This window comes from Hyla sarda, chromosome 11, assembly GCF_029499605.1.
Source record: "Hyla sarda isolate aHylSar1 chromosome 11, aHylSar1.hap1, whole genome shotgun sequence".
Classification (NCBI taxonomy): domain Eukaryota; kingdom Metazoa; phylum Chordata; class Amphibia; order Anura; family Hylidae; genus Hyla; species Hyla sarda.
This window is the reverse complement of record NC_079199.1, coordinates 11,984,223-11,998,745: the sequence shown is the minus strand read 5'-3', so window position 1 is coordinate 11,998,745 and position 14,523 is coordinate 11,984,223. Positions and strand designations below refer to the sequence as shown.

Sequence of the window (14,523 nt, the reverse complement as noted above, 5' to 3'; positions counted from 1 at the left end):
ACCCCACTGATCTTATAGGTTGGGGTGAGGGGCACTGGTGGACCCCACTGATCTTATAGGTTGGGGTGAGGGGCACTGGTGGACCCCACTGATCTTATAGGTTGGGGTGAGGGGCACTGGTGGACCCCACTGATCTTATAGGTTGGGGTGAGGGGCACTGGTGGACCCCACTGATCTTATAGGTTGGGGTGAGGGGCACTGGTGGACCCCACTGATCTTATAGGTTGGGGTGAGGGGCACTGGTGGACCCTACTCATCTTAAATGGTGGGAAGAACTGGTGGACCCCACTGATTTTATTGGGTGAGAGGAGCTGTTTTACCCCTTTGATCTTATAGGGTGGAAAAAACTGTTGAACTCCACTGATCTTATATGGTGAGAGGAACTTGTTGTCCTTGACTGATTTTATAAGACGCGAGGAGCTGTTGAACCCCTTTGATCTCGTACGTTGGCAGAAACTACCGTGTTTTCCCAAAAATAAGACGCAGGAGTTCTATGTAGTCGCTCAATATCAGCCATATCCTAGAAAATAAGCCATAGTGTTAGGCGTGGCTTATTGAAGCTAATGAAGACAGCCAGCCCTTCATCTGCCCCATCTTGACAGGTACCGTACCGTAGGGATGTCCTTGCAGCGGCAGCGGGTCCCCCATGTCCCAGCTGATCAGCGTGGGTACGTGACTTCTGTGCAGTGGCGGCTCCCAAGTCCCTGCGGTTGCCTAGCACTGGGAGGAAGTTAAAGCCACTACCTCTCCGTACTCTGGTGCATCCGCATGGGAAGGAGAGCAGAGCAGGTGAGTACCGCATGGAATGAGGAGGAATAAAAATAGGAATGAGGAGGAATAAAAATAGGAATGAGGAGGAATAAAAATAGGAACGAGCAAATGAAGATAATGGCTGCCGTGGCTATATTTCATATAGTCATTCCCTTTATTTCATATGCCTATATTCCCATGCCCTTACTTACCGTAACAAAAATAAGACATCCCCTAAAAATGAGCCATGGTGTGTCTTTTTGAAGAAAAATAAATATAAGACAGTGTCTTATTTTCGGGGAAACACGGTACTGGACCCGCACGATCTTATAGGTTTGGAGGAACTGTTGGACCCCCAGTAATCTTATAGACTGCAGGGAGATATTGAACCCCTTTAATCTTATCGAATCTCATAGGTTTGGAGGAACTGTTGGACACCACTGATCTTATATGATGGGAGGAGCTGGTGTACCCCTTTGATTTTATAGGGTGGAAATAACTGTTGGACCCCACTGATCTTATAGACTGCAAGGGACTATTGAAGCCCTTTAATCTTATAGAATCTTATAGGTTTGGAGGACTTTTTGGACACCACTGATCTTATAAGGTTGGAGTAGCTGGTGTACCCCTTTAATCTTATAGGGTGGGAGGAATTGTTGGAGCCCACTGATTTTATGGGGTGGTAGGAGCTTTTGGACCTCCTTGATCTTATAGAGTTTGAGGAGGTGTATGACCCCACTGATCCTATAGGGTGGGGGGAACTATTGATGTTGACTGATCTTATAGGGTGGGAGATGCTGTTGTCCCTGACTGATCTTATAAGGTAGGAGGAGCTACTGGACCCCTTTGATCTTACAGGTTGGGAGAAACTGTTAACCCCAATTGAACTGCTGGGCCCCATTGCTCTTATAGGGTGGGCAGAGGTTTAGGACCGCATAGATCTTATAGGGCTGGAGCTGCTATTGAACCCCACTGATCTTATGGAGTGGAGGGGAGCTGCTTGACCCACCCAGTCTAATATATATGCCATAATAATGTATCGCCCCTTTAAGTCTCCTGACTACTAGTTGGGTATTGGATGAGGCTACATGAGTGATCACTATGAGAAAATGTCTAACTTTGGGATAAGGAATTTTTTGGATTATTACACCATGTCTTCATGTAAGATCCGCCATCTTTATAGGATTTCCCTGTCCCCACAATGCTCTCTGTCAGAGGGACTCTTGCCTGACCGCATGTCTGCGCCTCAATGAGGTACAAAGACCTATACGGTGCTAAGAAAACCGTCAATTGTACGAAAAAGACAAAAGCGAAGTTTCTTGTCATCTGAAGATCCCTGAAGTGACATGTGTTCTGTGTGGGATGCCATCTCCCTGCGTCTGACAGACTGCGCTGGGGAACGGGAAGTACTCCTTCAAATGGACATCGCAATGAAGCGTTATGGAGTCCAAAAACTGCTACAGTGCATGTGTGTGGCGGTACTGTTTATACCGCACAACATAGACTCTACTCTAGTCAGTGTTTCCCAACCAGGGTGCCTCCAGCTGTTGCAAAACTAAAACTCCCATCTTGCCCTAAGAGCTGTTCCCCAACTATTGACTCTCCGGCTGTTGCAGAACTACAACTCCCATTACACCTTGACATCTGTTCCCTATCCTGTGGCTCTGCAGCTGTTGCAAAACTACAACTCCCATCAAGCATTTACCAAACTGTGGGTGTCCAGCTGTTTTTTTGAAACTTTAACCCTCATCACTCCCAGACATCTGTTTTCAAACCTGTGGCTCTCCAGCTGTTGCAGAACTACAACTCCCATCATGCCCTAACCGCTCTTCCCCAACTTGTGGCTCTGCAGCTGTTGCAAAATTACAATTCCCATTACACATTGACAGCCGTTCCCAAACCTGTGACTGTTCAGCTCTTGCAAAACTACAACTCCCATCAAGCTCTGACGGCCATTTTTTTTAACCCGTGGGTCTCCAGCTGTTGCAGAACTGCAACTCCCATCATGTCCTGACAGCTGAAGCCTAAAGATTCAATCCTGTAATGTTGAAATGCCTCTCTTACAATGAAAGAGCAGTCAGATACAATTGCATCAGGCAGTGTTTCCCAACCAGTTTTGCAACAGCTGGAGGCCCCCTGGTTTGGGAAGCACTGGGATAAGGCATGTTCTATTCCAGAAGTACGATGTCTGATCTTTGTTGCTGTACAGTCATGTCTTCGCAGTAGCGGGGGGTTTGTTACAGTGTGTTCTGCTCTACAATAACATAGAACATTGTCTGCCTCCTTTCGCGCTTTTATTGTGTTGAGGAACATTGACACGAAACAATGAAAGGTAGATTATGATCAGACGTTATGACAAATGTCTGAATGAAAGCGGAGGCTCAGCCACATACGGGGGACATGAAAGCGGAGGATGGGGTATTTTAGGCACCTAGGAGTAAACGACATTCATGGATATAGAGGTAAAACTCCATTATTAGGGAATTTCTTACCTAAATCAAGGTTTCCAAACCAGGGTGTCTCCAGCTGTTGCAAGACTACAATGCCCATACATGCACTTTAAGCTTCTGGACCCCATTGCAAAATAGGTAACAGCCCCTTCTCCTATTAATGAGTGTCTTTTAATGTGGCAGAGGGGCTCTCAGGTTCAGGAGCACTAGGTATCCCTGCATCCCCTACACAGCAGCAGCACAGCGTGGAAGGGGTTACACAATGCACTGAACTGCTGCTGAAGAAAAGCCTGCAGACTAAAGGGAGGGGGAAAGGGAAGTTAGATGCAGTACCTGATGCATCACAATGTACATACAGAAGCAGAATAGCAAGGAAGGGGTTACACTAAGCACTGAAACCGCTGCTGAAAAGGAAACATTGATTTACCTTTTCAAGGACAATGAGAATCCTCTAGAGAACAGACACAACTTACAGGTACGCAGTCTTTCTTTTTGCAGGGGTATAGCGCAGTATTTCCCAACCAGTGTGCCTTCAGTTGTTGCAAAAACTACAACTCCAGCATGTCCGGACTGCCTTCGGCTTTCCGGGCATGCTGGGAGTTGTACTTTTGCAACAGCTGGAGGCCTGCTGGTTGGAAAATAATGGTTGAAATAATTCTACTTCCCAAAAGATAACATTTATGGAGCAACTTTTCTTAGAACCCTGCATTGTGCCCATCCTCTGTTATCCCTCCTGGAAATTTGTAAATAAACTGACAAGTGGGTGTTTTAATTCCCTTTGTCGAAGGGCTGTGGTTCTACACTGACAATGTCAGCACTGATTGGACAGCGTCATAATGTAAAGCTCGGTGGCCAGGGGGGATGGTTTGCGGCAGGGCTGCTGCAAGGATTGTTGTCACCCTAGGCAAAAGCTAATTTTGCTGCCCCCTTGACTCCAACCCTTGGCCCACCCTTTGACACGCCCCACCTTACTACTGGGGTGACACACTGTAACAAACCCCCTCCTCATGTAATCACCTTACTACTGGGGTGACACACTTTAACAAGGCCGATCCTCATGTAATCTCCTTACTACTGGGGTAACACACTGTAACAAACCTCCTCATGTAATTACCTTACTACTGGGGTAACACACTGTAACAAACCTCCTCCTCATGTAATTACCTTACTACTGGGGTAACACACTGTAACAAACCCCCTCCTCATGTAATCTCCTTACTACTGGGGTGGCACACTGTAACAAACCTCCTCCTCATGTAATCTCCTTACTACTGGGGTGGCACACTGTAACAAACCTCCTCCTCATGTAATTACCTTACTACTGGGGTAACACACTGTAACAAACCCCCTCCTCATGTAATCTCCTTACTACTGGGGTGGCACACTGTAACAAACCTCCTCCTCATGTAATCTCCTTACTACTGGGGTGACACACTGTAACAAACCTCCTCCTCATGTAATCTCCTTACTACTGGGGTGGCACACTGTAACAAACCTCCTCCTCATGTAATCTCCTTACTACTGGGATGACACACTGTAACAAACCTCCTCCTCATGTAATCTCCTTACTACTGGGGTGACACACTGTAACACACCTCCTCATGTAATCTCCTTACTACTGGGGTGACACACTGTAACAAACCTCCTCCTCATGTAATCTCCTTACTACTGGGGTGACACACTGTAACAAACCTCCTCCTCATGTAATCTCCTTACTACTGGGGTGACACACTGTAACAAACCTCCTTCTCATGCTGCTGGCTGTGCAAGCAGAGCGGTGCCCCCATCAAGAGGACGCTCTAGGCGGCTGCCTACTTTGCCTACAGTATAGGCAGAGCCTGCCCTGGGTTGAGGGGGCGTTTGAGCAGAAATCTACAGCTTCCATACATTTCTGGCAGTACTGTACATAATACACAGATTGCGTTCACTATAACACATAACAGGAGCTCTAACTGCGGTCACGTAATCCGGCTCTGTGTTAATAAAGTGCGCAAGCCGTGACGTTCAGCGGCTCATTTGTATATATACATCTACTGCTCAGCTTATTGGCCTGTTAAGGGGTAAATGGTGACTTTGTCGCGATCATTAATATTGATCGCCTCAGACTGACCCTCGAGAAAAAAATCCATTTTCCAAGACAAGGACTGAGCAGGGGCTGCAGAAAAAAAGCGTTTTCATGAGCGAGATTGAGCGGTCGGGTGTTTTTTTCAGTCGATATTTTCATCGTTCGCAATTATATAGAATATTCACAATGCGGCACAACGTTGCATCTCTTGACCTTCGTATACGGTTTTACTAGATGGCGTTGGCATCATTGAGCTGAAGATATGTATGTGTAATAATGTCAGCTGGTCAGTAGATGGCAGAACTTGGCTTTACCAATAGCAAACATTTTAACAGGTGGCTCCTAGTACTCAGATACCCCTAGGACTTACGGTAGAACTGGATAGTAGGACAAGCGGACAGTCGCAAGAAAAAGATAAAAAGCAACTATTAGCAGCGGCAGGTAGCAAGTAGAGATGAGCGAACTTCCAGTAAATTCGATTCGTCACGAACTTCTCGGCTCGGCAGTTGATGACTTATCCTGCGTAAATTAGTTCAGCCTTCAGGTGCTCCGGTGGGCTGGAAAAGGTGGATACAGTCCTAGGAAAGAGTCTCCTAGGACTGTATCCACCTTTTCCAGCCCACCGGAGCACCTGAAAGCTGAACTAATTTATGCAGGAAAAGTCATCAACTGCCGAGCTGAGAAGTTCGTGACGAATCGAATTTACTGTAAGTTCGCTCATCTCTAGTAGCAAGAATTAGAATAGCAACTCCCCAATAGGTGGTAGAAATAGGAGATGATGGAATGGGTGATGGCACAAATGAATGGTGGTCAGGAATGAAGTAGAAGATGACAAAAGCAGGAACTTACCCTAAGGGCCGGCTCTGCCTATAGGCAAAATAGGCAGCTGCCTAGAGCGCCCGCTTGATGGGGGCGCCGCTCTGCCCGCAGACAGGGGTGATCACTTAGGTCAGGTGCGTCCAACATCCTGACATTGCGTGCACCTCCATACATCGGTAGGAGCCAATGGGCGGGGTCAAGGGGCGGCAAAATTATCTTTCGCCTAGGGTGGGAAAAATCCTTGCACCAGACCTGCCCGTTACCCTAAATAACATTTCCGATTTTTTTTTCCTAGCACTTACCCTAAACTCCAACATAGCACCAGGTAAACTAACCTTACTGTCCCTGCATTGTCCCTATGGAAACCCTGAACTAACTCTCCCTAAAGGGAAACAACAAGAAGGCTCTAGGACCCAGAGGAACATAGCTGCACAAAACCAAGAAGAATAGCAGAATGATTCTCATACATAACTCTAAAGTTACCTAATACTTGGCATACTCTGGCTACTCCGATTCCGTAGCTCCGTTTGTGTAGCTGCTAATAAAGTCAATGGGAGTTACGCAAATTGCGTAACGTATATAAATTAAACAATCACAAACAAAATAAATCTAGTGATAGAAGCCAGGCACTCGCAGATCCCTGCCTATGTAGGTTACGTTCATCTGCATAGACGACCAGCGGGCCGAAACGCTGTATGGCTTGACTGAAACTCCAACCTTGCTGATTATTGGTGCATTTCATATTCTACATGTATCTATGTCTGCACTTAGATCTAATATATACACCTACCTGATATACAGTGGTCCCTCAAGTTACAATATTAATTGGTTCCAGGACGACCATTGTATGTTGAAACCATTGTATGTTGATACCAGAACTCTATGGAAACCTGATAATTGGTTCTGAAGCCTCCAAAATGTCATCCAAAAATAGGAAAAAGTGAGGATTAAAGAAAAATAAGTAGATAACTAATATAGATAAAGCAAATCCTTACATATAAATAAGAAAGAGCTGCTGGAAGATGTAAATCACTGTCTATGTCAGTGTTTCCCAACCAGGGTGCCTCCAGCTGTTGCAAAACTACAACTCCCAGCATGCCCGGACAGCCGTTGGCTGTCCGGGCATGCTGGGAGTTGTAGTTTTGCAACAGCTGGAGGCACCCTGGTTGGGAAACAATGGTTTATGTAGAGGACAGGAGCTTCTTCAGGGTCCTATACAGTACACACAGTGTCCCAAATGGAGCCGCCCTTACTTGGTGTCCAAAGAAGCAGCTAAGCCAGACACAGGTAAGGAGTAGTACAGAACTCGTAGTTCCTCCCTGTACCGTAGGGGGCGCTACCAGACACCAGTCAGTGCATGCACTTCAGTAATAGAGGTAAAGAGTACAGAACATGTAATACCTCCCTGTAGTGTAGGGGGCGCAACCAGACACCAGTCAGTGCATGCACTTCAGTAATACAGGTAAAGAGTACAGAACATGTAATACCTCCCTGTACTGTAGGGGGCACTACCAGACAGCCAGTAAATGCATACACTTCAGTAATATAGGTAAAGAGTACAGAACATGTAATACCTCCCTGTACTGTAGGGGGCGCTATCAGACACCAGTCAGTGCATGCACTTCAGTAATAGAGGTAAAAAGAGTACAGAACATGTAATACCTCCCTGTACTGTAGGGGGCGCAACCAGACACCAGTCAGTGCATGCACTTCAGTAATACAGGTAAAGAGTACAGAACATGTAATACCTCCCTGTACTGTAGGGGGCGCTACCAGACAGCCAGTCAGTGCATACACTTCAGTAATACAGGTAAAGAGTACAGAACATGTAATACCTCCCTGTACTGTAGGGGGCGCAACCAGACACCAGTCAGTGCATGCACTTCAGTAATACAGGTAAAGAGTACAGAACATGTAATACCTCCCTGTACTGTAGGGGGCGCAACCAGACACCAGTCAGTGCATGCACTTCAGTAATACAGGTAAAGAGTACAGAACATGTAATACCTCCCTGTACTGTAGGGGGCACTACCAGACAGCCAGTAAATGCATACACTTCAGTAATATAGGTAAAGAGTACAGAACATGTAATACCTCCCTGTACTGTAGGGGGCGCTACCAGACACCAGTCAGTGCATGCACTTCAGTAATAGAGGTAAAAAGAGTACAGAACATGTAATACCTCCCTGTACTGTAGGGGGCGCAACCAGACACCAGTCAGTGCATGCACTTCAGTAATACAGGTAAAGAGTACAGAACATGTAATACCTCCCTGTACTGTAGGGGGCGCTACCAGACAGCCAGTCAGTGCATACACTTCAGTAATACAGGTAAAGAGTACAGAACATGTAATACCTCCCTGTACTGTAGGGGGCGCAACCAGACACCAGTCAGTGCATGCACTTCAGTAATACAGGTAAAGAGTACAGAACATGTAATACCTCCCTGTACTGTAGGGGGCGCTACCAGACATCAGTCAGTGCATGCACTTCAGTAATAGAGGTGATTTACCAGTAAAATACCCATTCTGATTGGTCAGTTCCTCCAGTTGTGACATGTTTCACAGATCTGGATTGTTTGTACATTGTATGTTGAGTCTGGTTTCAAGTTACAATGGTCCAGAAAAAAAACATTGTATGTTGAAACTATTGTATGTTGAGGCCATTGTAAGTTGAGGGATCACTGTACACCCCTGATGATGTCATCTGTTACAGGATGACAGAAATGCGTTGGGGGTGGAAGATATATCTATAGACATGACTTTCTCATACTGTAGAGACTTATGTGACCTTAGATCTAACAGACAGGATTATCTGCATTCTCAGGTGCATCTGCTTCATTTTGGTTTGACAATATAAGGAGGATTACATCATTCACCAGTTGTTCTAGTTGGGGTGACTACAAAATTGGAGCACCACCTAGTTTTGTTGTGATCTGACTAGTACAGACACAGAGCGTGTCCAGTATTTTTAAAGTGACAGTACACTTCCATAACTTTGTCTTTCCTTATAATGTAAAAAATGACACATATTATCATATGTATCTGTGTCTTGTCCCTCCAGCTATTGCCTAATGTTATTTTCCACATTATATAAAAAGTTTTTGCATATAACAGCGCCCATTTAAGCAACTAAAGATCTCGTACCCATAAAAGCTCATCCTGCAACACACAAGTCTTCTAACTACATTGCTGGCAAAATAACAATGTTATGTCTCTTAAATCTGGCAACATAAAAAGTACAAAAATGTAAAAAAAACAAAAAAAAGTAGTGAATAAAAATGAGACATAATAGTTTTTTTTATGTGATGGCGTAGAAACAAAAACAATAGTAATTGTCTGGTGATACAAATATTTTTATTTGTTAATAATTAATTAGTTAATGAATTAATTAATTAATTAAATCAGCTTAATTTTTAAAGGGGTACTCCGGCGCTTAGACATCTTATCCCCTATCCAAAGGATAGGGGATAAGATGTCTAAGCGCCGGAGTACCCCTTTAAAGGCATTAGGCTGAATTAACTTTTTTATTATATTTATTTAATTAATAAATTTACATTTTTTTAAAAGGATGAAAAAATAAAATAAGTAAGACACTCTCACCTTACCAATCCCCTGCCATTGCTTTACAGATTCTCACTGGGTCCCTGCTGATCTTCATTTCCTGGTCCCCACTAATCTCCACTTCCTGGTCCCCACTGATTTCCATTTTCTGGTTTTAATGCTCTCTATTTCCTTGTTCTTACTTATCTTCCCTTACTGGTCCCCATTGATCTCTATTTCCTGGTCCCCATTGATCTCCATTTCCTAGTCCCGTTGATGCGACTTCCTGTTCCTCACTGATTTCTATTTCCTGGCCTCCACCTCAATGCAAGAAATGCCCATTCAGCTACCGTATTTTTCGCCATATAAGATGTTCCGGCATATAAGACGCACCCAATTTTAAAGCATGAAAATCTAGAAGAAAAAGATTCCGAACCTTCAGCCTGCGGACCTCCAGATGTTGCAAAACTGCAACTCCCAGCATGCCCGGACCATTGGCCATATTCGAATTCGCGAATATATGGACGAATATTCGTCATATATTCGCTAATTTCGCATATTCGTAATATTCGCGTTTTATTTTCGCATATGCGAAAATTCGCACGCCAGTCTCACACAGTAGTATTAGAGCCTTCTTTACACCACACAAGCTGGAATCAGAGAGGGATGATCACTGTGATGTGTACTGTGAAAAAAAAAAAAAAACTAATATTCGTAATTATGAATATATAGTGCTATATTATAAAATTCGCATTGTGAATATTCGGGAGCAACACTAGTCCCCGTAGCCCCGGAACGTCTCTGCTGCCGAGTATCCTCGCTCTCCGTCGCTGACATCACGTCGCTACGCACGCCGCTCCTATTGGATGACTGGACAGCATGCGCGACGACGTGATGACGTCGAAGGAGAGCGCCGGCCATGCAGGGGATCCCGGCACGGAGCAGACTCCGAGGAGGCAGGTAAGGTCCCTCCTGGTGTCCTGTAAGCTGTTCAGGACGCCGCGTTTTCCCCGCGGCGGTCCCTAACAGCCCGAATGAGCAGCCGGGTTAGTGTCACTTTCGATTCAGACGCGGCGGTCAGCTTTGATCGCCGCATCTGAAGGGTTAATACAGGGCATCACCACGATCGGTGATGTCCTGTATTAGCCGCGGGTCCTGGCTGTTGATGGCTGCAGGGACTGCCGCGATAGGACAGGGTTTTAATGTGTATTTGCCGTATAAGACGCACCAACTTTCCCCCCCCCCCCCCACCAGTTTTGGGGAAGAAAAAGTGCATCTTATACGGCGACAAATATGGTAATCACTGTTTGGATGGTGGATGCGCCCGGCTGGTCCCTCGGCAGTTAGGTTGGGGGGTTGTACCATTGTTATGACTAGGCAGATATCCCAGATTTGAGGAGAATTAGTTGACAGTCAGTGTCTGGATGAATATGGCGGCCATATTGGATGTCAAGCAGTTTTACGAGATGCACATAGAACTGAATAGAATTTCTATCATGTTGACAGAAGAGGACGACTCAAGGACGACTCAAGGACGACTCAAGGACGACTCAAGGACTCCCATCTCCATGACGTGAGAGTCTTCCGGGAGTTATAGATTCACCACGGTCAGCTGACGGACCCCTCTCTAATAATATTTATATTGCTTTGGATCTTTCTATATTACTTTTCAGTTTCAATTTGCCTCTAGAAGCTGCAGTCAGGGATCTTGTGATGTTGGGAGCGACAGCGTCTGCCGCGGAGTCGTGTCATCTATACATCTGCTGCGCCAAAGCAGCACATGAGCCCATGTTTTCGTTAGAGTTTTAGTAAATGAGAAGTAAATAAGATCTAATTGGCTGTGACGCGTTCTAAATTAGTCATTAGATGAGAGAAAAATAATATAGTGTCACCGCGCCCGGCATCTGACTGCACGAGCGCTGGAGCCTCTGCTCTGACCTATATACATCCGAAAATAAGCCTGAGAAATGTACATTTATACAGAATCTCTGCCTTAAAGGGGAAACGCTTCAGTAATCCAGTTATATAGTATCTGAAAATATTCTCAAATCTTGTCCCCATTAATGAGCAGTATTATAGTAGTTATAGTCTTGTATATAGGAGCAGTATTATAGTAGTTATATTCTTGTATATAGGAGCGGTATTATAGTAGTTATATACTTGTATATAGGAGGCAGTATTATAGTAGATATATTCTTGTATATAGGAGCAGTATTATAATAGTTATATTCTTGTATATAGGAGCAGTATTATAGTAGTTATATTCTTGTATATAGGAGCAGTATTATAGTAGTTATATTCTTGTATATAGGAGCAGTATTATAGTAGTTATATTCTTGTATATAGGGGCAGTATTATAGCAGTTATATTCTTGTATATAGGAGGCAGTATTATAGTAGTTATATTCTTGTATATAGGAGCAGTATTATAGTAGTTATATTCCTGTATATAGGAGCAGTATTATAGTAGTTATAGTCTTGTATATAGGAGCAGTATTATAGTAGTTATATTCTTGAAAAAGGAACAGTATTATAGTAGTTATAGTCTTGTATATAGGAGCAGTATTATAGTAGTTATATTCCTGTATATAGGAGCAGTATTATAGTAGTTATAGTCTTGTATATAGGAGCAGTATTATAGTAGTTATATTCTTGTATATAGGAGCAGTATTATAGTAGATATATTCTTGTATATAGGAGCAGTATTATAGTAGTTATATTCTTTTATACAGGAGGCAGTATTATAGTAGTTATATTCTTGTATATAGGAGCAGTATTATAGTAGTTATATTCTTGTATATAGGAGCAGTATTATAGTAGTTATATTCTTGTATATAGGAGCAGTATTATAGTAGTTATATTCTTGTATATAGGAGCAGTATTATAGTAGTTATATTCTTGTATATAGGAACAGTATTATAGTAGTTATATTGTTGTATAAAGGAGCAGTATTATAGTAGTTATATTCTTGTATATAGGAGCAGTGTTATAGTAGTTATATTCTTGTATATAGGAGCATTATTATAGTAGTTATATTCTTGTATATAGGAGCAGTATTATAGTAGTTATATTCTTGTATATAGGAGCAGTATTATAGTAGTTATATTCTTGTATATAGGAGCAGTATTATAGTAGTTATATTCTTGTATATAGGAACAGTATTATAGTAGTTATATTCTTGTATATAGGAGCAGTATTATAGTAGTTATATTCTTGTATATAGGAGCAGTATTATAGTAGTTATATTCTTGTATATAGGAGACAGTATTATAGTAGTTATATTCTTGTATATAGGAGACAGTATTATAGTAGTTATATTCTTGTATATAGGAGCAGTATTATAGTAGTTATATTCTTGTATATAGGAGCAGTATTATAGTAGTTATATTCTTCTACATAGGAGGCAGTATTATAGTAGTTATATTCTTGTATATAGGAGGCCGTATTATAGTAGTTATATTCTTGTATATAGGAGCAGTATTATAATAGTTATATTCCTGTATATAGGAGCAGTATTATAGTAGTTATATTCTTGTATATAGGAGGCAGTATTATAGTAGATATATTCTTGTATATAGGAGCAGTATTATAATAGTTATATTCCTGTATATAGGAGCAGTATTATAGTAGTTATATTCTTGTATATAGGAGGCAGTATTATAGTAGATATATTCTTGTATATAGGAGGCAGTATTATAGTAGTTATATTCTTGTATATAGGAGCAGTATTATAGTAGTTATATTCTTGTATATAGGAGGCAGTATTATAGTAGTTATATTCTTGTATATAGGAGCAGTATTATAGTAGATCTATTCTTCTACATAGGAGGCAGTATTACAGTAGTTATATTCTCCTGCATAAAACACAGTATTATTGTAGGAAATCCAGAAGAAATAATATCCAGCGCAGCAGGTGCAGTAAAAACAGGAACAGTTTGTTACATTTCATGCACTACATCACTATATGTATGTGTTCTTTTATAAGTTCATTATGCCATGACTAAGGGTCCTGGAGGATCTGAAATGCGTCCAAATTAATTTTACAGTGTGATGTATTCCATGCGATGATCTAATAAACTGTTCCTTTTTTTACTGCACCTACTGCACTGGATATTCTTTCTTATGGATTTTTGTGTGTTTGGCTTGAGGCGCTGCTTGCCATGCGCCGGTGGTGGAGGTGGGGGCTGTCGGCTTGTTTGTTACAGGATTATAGTAGTATAGTTGTATTCTTTATCATAGGGGGTGGAATTATATCATATTAATATAGCAATGGTATACATTTTTTGGAACAATATAATGGCCCACCCCACCAGTTGATGATTTAGACCACCTTCCATACTGTCCTACCCATCCTACCTGATATTTCCCTCTTCCATAGCAAAGCACTGCAGTTGCCCCACCTTTTTTTCAGCCTTATCTGGACCCTGTATGCTGTTTACACCCTTACATTCCTAACCTCTGTTTGCTTTGATAACTTTTTCCACTATAACATATTTTTTAATTCTATTAGTTGCCGCTGTGTCGGCTCGGGATTGTCATGCTGAGATTTTCCAATATGTTAAAAAAAATCTCTGTGCGCGGTAACACGCTTCTCCGTCACTTCTGAGGGACGCGACGGGTGATGGGATCATGAAATCAGGGCAAAATCTGCAGTGAACAAATGTAGCTAAGCCTTTGGTAAATACATTTTTCTACTTCGGATTATGGGCAAACATTGCTTTAAAATCTGATCTGGAAACAGTAGGAGTCATCTTGCAGTTTGGGTGAATTTCAGGAGCAGAATAGGTGTGTAGGAGGTCTGTGACGTCTTCAGCGTTAGCCATGTATAGCTTTATCCTAGCCTTTTTCGTACTTTAAATGGGCACTATCATTAAAACTAATATAGCGATTGCACTTCTT

The 14,523-nt window shown here is 42.6% G+C and overlaps 1 protein-coding gene across 2 annotated transcripts in view; it reads left to right on the top strand.

The window, feature by feature from the left end:
- Positions 1-14,523, top strand: part of LBHD2 (LBH domain containing 2) — a 54,316-nt gene that overhangs the window by 19,424 nt on the left and 20,369 nt on the right. Inside the window, exon 1 of one of the 2 annotated variants that reach the window (XM_056546301.1) lies at positions 11,179-11,198. The exons of the other annotated variant lie outside the window; for it this stretch is intronic. Within the exon in view, the coding sequence (XP_056402276.1) occupies positions 11,194-11,198 (5 nt within the window). The 5' untranslated portion in view covers positions 11,179-11,193. Of the gene's footprint in view, positions 1-11,178; positions 11,199-14,523 lie in introns of those variants that run through there. 2 annotated transcript variants of the gene reach the window in all.